General features: G+C 54.1%; 1 protein-coding gene across 1 annotated transcript; it reads left to right on the top strand.

Moving 5' to 3' along the window:
- Positions 1-50: 50 nt before the first annotated feature.
- On the top strand, positions 51-6,768 carry TGME49_221360 (hypothetical protein). The gene is made up of 7 exons (XM_002369924.2): positions 51-2,384; positions 3,185-3,320; positions 3,943-4,096; positions 4,794-4,917; positions 5,248-5,353; positions 5,682-5,795; positions 6,066-6,768. The coding sequence occupies exons 1-7, from the start codon at positions 1,116-1,118 to the stop codon at positions 6,095-6,097; spliced, it is 1,935 nt and encodes a 644-aa protein (XP_002369965.1). The 5' UTR covers positions 51-1,115; the 3' UTR covers positions 6,098-6,768.
- Positions 6,769-7,018: the final 250 nt, after the last annotated feature.

Raw genomic sequence — 7,018 nt, 5'->3', positions numbered from 1 at the left:
CGTTCTTTGCGCACGAGACACAGTCGCAATGCCACACTGGTGTCGACAACGCGAGGACCAGTTACTTTTCTGTTTACGCAGTAGTCAGTTTTTGCGTAGGGAGCAGCCGCTGCCTTTGTTTTTCATAAAATCTGTTGGAGCTCGCCAGTATTTCGGAAATTATACACGTTTCAAATCTGGACACCCGGCACTGGCGGCAGGGGAACCTCGTTTCTCGAGAGACGACGGCGTATCGTGTCAAGAAGGACAGTTTTTCCTTCCTGCAAAAGGTTACGCTTTCCTCATTCTTCTGCCGCAAAATCATTTGACACTTTCCCACTGGCCGTAGGCTGTTCTGGAGGGTTCGCGTTTTCAGCGGAGTTCCTGTCGGTCGTGGTGCGATATCTGCACGGGAAGCCCCTGTGGTTTCTCTAAATCCGGTTCGGAGAGAAACGGCCGCAAAAGGCGAAGACAAGAATCGAGGAACAGCAAAGACCCGGCGCAAATCCGGAATAGGGTGCGTAGAGCACAACGCGTCGCGAACCTAAACGCGTTTCTGTGTGCCACCCGCTGAAAGTCAGTGACTTGTGTCGATTTCTTGCTTGGGTCTTGCGAAATGGATGTAAACACACAGATTCATTTATATAAGTATTTAATTACACCTTCTTCAAGGTGTGAGGGAGGTGATTGCCACGTGTCTTTATCCGCCTGCTGTTCCCAGATGTTTTGTCGGTGACGCCTTTTCTCGTCGACATTTGGCCTGTCGGCCACCGACTCCGGAAACGCGTTCTTCACTCCCCGTTCTCTGTTCCAGTCTTCACTGGCGGCAAGAGTTTTTTGTGTCGGTGACACGCGGTAACTTCCCTGAAAACGCTGGCCTCCGTGCTCGTGTTTCGTCCGTGGGATTTCCCCTTCGTTCCGATTTCGAGCTTCCCCCACTGGGCACAAGCACTGCGTGTATTTATTTGCTTTTCCCTCCGCCCGCCTCTGACAGAGGTCTTGATTCGTGTTGATGGGAGCACAATTGCCCGAATATCCAGTCCAGTGCTCTGCCGTGGGCACTGAAACTGATCCACAATTCAACAGGCTTTTTCCTCTGCCTTCTATCGCGCGATTCTCACAGCCGAACTTTGAGAATGATGGTTCCCAGGTCTTTGCATCGATGCATCGACTGCGCGGCTCCGCTTTTCGTCGTTCATGACGCGGTCCCACCCGCTTGCCTTTTGCCGGAGGAGTGCTCTGCACACGGCTTCCCCGGAGAGACTCCGCGTGAAACGCGCCGTCTGTCCTCCAGCTCTTCGTCGTCGCCAGCTGCTTCCGGGACGTCCGTGTCACAGATCGCGCTTGGCATGCCGGCGGCGTTTTCTGTTGCCGCGAACTCGGAAGACCGAAACGAAGGGGGGGACTCGGTTAAAGTTCCGCCGCACGCGCCCCAGTTGACTTCAGCGAGTTCAGGTGTACCGACACCGCACGCGGAGCCGCGCGACACCGCGCAAGTGCAGACGCCGGAGGCAGTATCCGGCTTTTCACGCGCTCCAGTTTCGCTGTCGTCGCCGCGTGCGCCGAGCGGCGAGTCGGCCAGCTCTCCGTCTTTGCAAGATTCTTTCGTTCTCCTCTCTCCGTTGCCCGGCACTCTGGCGCCGGCCGTGGGACATCGCGAAGAGGCTGTTTCTGCATCCTCACCTGTTGCTGCCACGGCACACTCTGCGGACGGTTCTGTTGGTCCCTCTGCTTTCTCGCAGGCGCTTGCGCCAGAGGGGCTTTCGAGGCACTCTTCCGAAGAAACGCACCGCCAGAGGTTCGTCGCGCGACTTGCAGAGGGAGAGAACTGGACGCAGTTCGTTCTCGACGACGCGGCTCTGTGTTCAAAATGCTTCTCGTCCGCCGTTGACCAGCTGGAGAAGCAGCTGGAGGACGAGCGGGCGCTGCTGCGCCAGTACACGCGGGCACTGGAGAGGCTGAAGAAGCTCCGTCGGGCCGAAGCGGCGAGACGCTGCAGGCAAGAGCGACGCGAGCGTGTGGACAAAGGTCAGGCGCTTTCTCAGCTCGACTCGCGTGGAGGAAGAAAAGGCGAGGAGACGAACACAGCGGACGCGCCGTCGACCCGCGGAAACGACTGCGGGTCTTCCTGTGTTCAGGAGGATGAAAGGACCGCTCTCGACACGACGGAGCAGAGTCCGCTGCGTGGAGACCAAGGAGACCACGAACAGGTGGGCAGGAACGACACCCCGCAAGAGGGTCGGCTGCGTCTCGCCGAGGACCTCCGCGCTGCGCAGCAAGAGTACGAGGAAGCTGAAGACGAGGAGGAAAGGCTCCTCGAAGAACTGCTCAGTCTCAATCTCCTGCAGCGTGAGCTCTGGCACCTCTCGTCTGCGCGTCAGGGACAAATCGCACGGCACGAAGAGGTGAGTGCGAGACCCCGGAAGCAATTTCCAGGTGTGGACAAAAGGGAGACGCGTGGAAAAAGCTGATTTTTTCTTCTGTCGATCCCTCCACGGGACGTTTGAGTGACGCGACAGTGGCCGTGCGTGCAAGTGCTCAGCCGTCGAAACGCTCTGCCCCGTTGGGCTCTTTCGCCTGGGACTCGGCCCCCTTCTACGTCTTCCCCTGCGTTTTTCGCCGGAGTCTCGCCTTTGGCCTCTGTCTCTATGCACATCAGAAAGTACACGGAGAGATGCTCGAACGCCATGGGCATTTGTGTCAAGAGGATGTTCGTATGTCTTCCTGGCTGGCCTCTTCCCTTGAAGCCGTGAAACTGACACAGGGGTGCATACCATAGAGACAGCTGAGTGAGAGTGTTTGAGATGCCACGTTCGGTCTCCTGTGAAGAGCCAAGGCGCGATAATCCAGTCCAAGGTGTATCTCCGTCGCGAGCTCACTCTCTGATTTGTCGCCACAACCCCCCACTCCACAGATTCAAATCTGTCGAAACCGTCTACATTTTCCTCTTCAGAAACTTCATTCTTGCGTCTGCACAAGTGTAAACACCCGAACTGAAAAATGCATACACATACGCGCATGTGTATACATGTATATATTCAGTTGTGTCTATAGATGCAGATGTAGACATACAGAGAAAGAGGGAGACCGTGAGGTCAGGTGCTCGTGTTTATGTCGCAGCACTGGCCCCGGGTTCTGTCCTCTGTTCATCCATTCATCAACACACAACATTCGTCGCTTTTCTTGCGGCATCTTTCTTCTTCAGGCAACGGCAGCTATGCTTCGTCAGCGGGAATATGTGACTGGACAGCTGGAGAGACTGAAACGGTTGAATGTGATGAACGACGCATTTCACATCTGGACGGACAGTGCGCTGCCGTCTATCAACTCGTGCCGCATCGGTAAGACTTAGGTCTCGACTTTCCACCTGCTGTTTAACTTTCTTTTGCTCTCCACCGTTCTTAGGTTCCAGAACATTGTCGTATTGGCTAGTACGCTGTCGTGTCTCCTATTAAACTGGAAATCCTGATGTTTGTTTTAGCAACCAGGCACTAACTCCGTACCGTCAGCTGCGATCCTAGCGCGAAACCTACCTTACTCTTGACACAGGGTCACGAAGGAATGGAGTCTTCTTTACCTAGCGATCGCGGCGTCGCGTGACGTTTCAGACTGTATCTTTCTTTCGTTTCTTCTGCCTCTGTGTCTGATCTTAAGAACGGGAGAAGGAGGCCTGACGCAGCCACAGACAAGGAAAACTTCACTCTGGTCCGCATCATGATACCGAACTTCCTTTTTTTCAATGTTTCGCCGGAGCTTTTGCAAGCCGACTTCAGCGGGAGGGGTTGCTGCATTTCATAGTGATCGGGACATCTGTTTACTTGCGTTTCCGGTTTGCTGTTCCGACTTCAGTCTTTAGAATCCACATGGTGGTTCGTTCTGGAAGATGGTGATGAGATTCGAGCCTCCGCAGAACGAACGGACTTTTGTGCGCGAAACGCAGGTGCCGTTTTCGTTTCTTCGCAGGCCGAGTTTCTTCGCCGGCGACTCCAAGCTGGGCAGAGATCAACAGCGGCTGGGGTCACATGTGCCTTCTTCTAGATGTTCTTTTTCGCAAGGTCTACGTACACCCAACTCACTATCGGCTGGTGCCGCGCGGTCCATTCTCCTGTTTAATCAGGTAGGAGCGTTTTTTTCGGTTATGTAGCCAACGCGTTATGTGAGTAAACCTGCCTACGTTTTTGAGACAGCTAGATGCTGCGTCATTCTCAGCTGGCAAGTTCGGCCGGAAATCCAGCATCCAGGAGATCAGTTCAGGTCAGGGAGTTCGTTATGTTTACAGTGTCCTCGGCTGCATTCGACCACAAACCGTTATACTCGATGATCTGCTACCTCATGCTCAACAATTCGACTTTCCCCCCGTGGAACTAGATGTATCGGTGAATTGCACACATGAAGCAAAACATGCAGACGTGACTTAAGCCCGTCACCGTCACGTAACGAGTAGACAATTTCAAATCGTGTTGGTTCAGCCGCTCAAACGTAACAGTTTAGGGTTTGGTTTCACCTGTTTTCTGACGGCCCTGGGCTGAGTACGTTCAAAGAAAAGGGGAAGGTGACACTGCACCGAAGGAAAACAGCCCAGCGTAAGTGAACGGGGACAAGGCGTCTACAGCAGAGCTGGCGATGAATTCGGATACACAGAAGGGGCGCTTTCTGAAGTTGAAGTGCTGAGAGCATCGATTGATCGAGCCAGGTATGCGTCTGAAGTGTTTCATTTCTTTCCTTTGTTCGCTTGTCTCCGCGTTGGCTGTCAATGTCTCGGCTGCGATCGTCTCTGACACTCTCCAGCTTCGTGCTTGGGCTCTCTGGCGCAGGAGGAAAGACGACATCGTTTTGCCGCTTCAAGGTGGGGGCAAGGAAACTGGACTTAGTCGATTTTTCTACAGAAATCGTCACTTTGACGAGGCCACAGTCGCGTTTTTGGAATGCGTTCAGGAGGTGAGAAACATGTTCTGCGATCTCAGGCGCCCCCCATAAGAGAAAACGCGCGGCTTCTTCTTAGCTCCACGTGGTTCGCGCTACAGCTCTTCCCCCATGTAGTCTGCTTCTTGAGCAACGGCGGCCGACGTTTGCCGCAGACGTAAACGGCAAAGATGAGCGGTGGGGGGAAAGGACAGTGGACTTCTGTGTCTCGGTGTTGTGACAGACCAGGCACTACGACCTGCCGATGCCTTTCTTCTCGCCACACTCGTATTGTTGCGTGCTATCGACTGGCACTCGAGGTGCCTTCTAACTGCCTTGAATCGTGTGTATCTGATGCGACGTCAGCTGCACGAAGCGCTCGTACACTTCGCCCGCCAGCCCTGGCCGCCGTATGCGTCTCCAGGTGTCCAGACTCCGTGGGAACCTCCTGACCTTCCTTTCGCGATCGAGGGTACGTCTTCAGCTCCGTCGTATTTCACTGTGCCTCGACGGCGTTTGCCGGGCGGCCAAAAACAGTTGAGCCGTTTCGCATGTCGATCGGTCGTTCCCTCGGTTGTTTCGAGAGTGCAGCGTGGGTGTTGTGCGTGGGTGTGGTTGGCTACGTTTCGGGAAGCAGCTCTGGCAACGTAGAACATTTACTCCACAACACATTGCATTGCGTTTCCGAGCGGCGACTGAGCTCCTCGCATTTTTCGGTGTGTTCATAACTCGGTCCAAGTGCGTGTTGGAAGTCTGGGTGAAGAAAGCAGCGCTCTCGCGCTTCTCGGCTTTTCCCGCAGGCGACCGCGTCGGGGGCCTCTCCATTCGGCTGCACTTGAGTCAGGACGAGCGATGGACAAAGGCGGTGAAGTATCTGCTCATCGATCTGAAGTGGCTGCTTAGTTACGTCGAGAGTGAGTGTTCGTACATCGGATAAACGGTGGACAGGAAAGTGACGCGCTGCGGCTCCTCTGGCAGTCTGTGCGTAGAGCGTGGGGGGCTGGCCTGGAGAAATGACGGCTTCTGAATTTCGGAGGGATGGTCACAGCGAGTCGGCAATGCGTCTCGGGTGGGCCAGAGTCGTACCTGATGAGCCCGATGTCAAGGGAGGTGTCTTTGCACTTTGCGGGAATGCATGTTGGCAATCGCACCCTTTGTCACGTGTGAAATGCTCATGTTTTCAGAAGTTTGCGTCGTTTGCCCGCCTGCCTCCTAGAGAGTGTTCTGGATCGAGACCATTCGACAGAGGGTTTCCACGCACTGAGAGGCGTAGTTGTCTGGACAGGTGTGATACTGACACGCGATGTGAAAAGGCAGTTTAGAACACTAAGACCTCCCGCGAACTGTAGCAAACACAGGTGAGGAAGGGTCGTCAAGACTCCATCGAAAAGGGGTGTGATGACGAAGCGAAGACTCAAAGCACTGCAGAACGCTTAAAAGAACGGTGAAAGGCGAATCGGCCTCCGGCAGGGTCGAGGATCGAGACGAAACGGGCACCAGCATCTCGTTCTCTATTGTGCTCCAAAGAGCACACGCGCATGCATTCTGCGTAAGAGGTGCCAGTGTCGTTCATAGAACTCGGTGGCACTGTTGTAGGATATCACCTTTTGCCAAATGGTGTGTTGCCAGTGGTTTATACGGATCGTACGGGACCGTCCTATTGACGGCGATTCTTGCACATTTCGTCCATTCTGTGGCAAGGCCCCGCTTCGCTAGCTCCTGGTTATATTACCCAGAAGGAAAACCGACTTTGTTACCTTTTTTTCTTCTGTGGTAATGACGGATGCTAAGTGCCAAACACACTGAATTGGCTTAATGTTTCTACAGTTGGCTTTGATTTGACAAACTTAATCTGACAACGCCGTTTCAGTCATCAGGTTCGAACCATCATTCCATATTATACTTGAATGGTAGCTTTTCTTTACAGGGATCTCAGAGCAACGCGCCACTCGGGCTACGGGTGAGTGCAGTCGTGTTCGGGTGTACGCACAACTGTTACGCAACACAGCAGTTAGCAGAATGGTGAGGTGCGACCGGCATTTGCCTTTTGGCCACAGCTTTACTATATGTTCTGGTTCACTTAGAACTACGCAGTGTGAATACGCTGGTAACGCGGCTGGACACATTCGCCTGAAAC

Source organism: Toxoplasma gondii, chromosome II (assembly GCF_000006565.2).
Source record: "Toxoplasma gondii ME49 chromosome II, whole genome shotgun sequence".
In the NCBI taxonomy this organism is placed as follows: Eukaryota; Apicomplexa; class Conoidasida; order Eucoccidiorida; family Sarcocystidae; genus Toxoplasma; species Toxoplasma gondii.
The sequence above is the reverse complement of the archived record's forward strand: the minus strand, read 5'-3'. Positions and strand labels throughout refer to the sequence as shown.

What these genes read in the sequence shown, in the direction of transcription:
- TGME49_221360 (XM_002369924.2), top strand. Translation starts at nt 1,116, where the DNA reads ATGATGGTTCCCAGGTCTTTGCATCGATGCATCGACTGCGCGGCTCCG. An exon ending in TTTTGGAATGCGTTCAGGAG is followed by an intron (nt 4,918 to 5,247) that starts GTGAGAAACATG and finishes ATGCGACGTCAG; the next exon opens with CTGCACGAAGCGCTCGTACA. An exon ending in GCTGCTTAGTTACGTCGAGA is followed by an intron (nt 5,796 to 6,065) that starts GTGAGTGTTCGT and finishes TCATGTTTTCAG; the next exon opens with AAGTTTGCGTCGTTTGCCCG.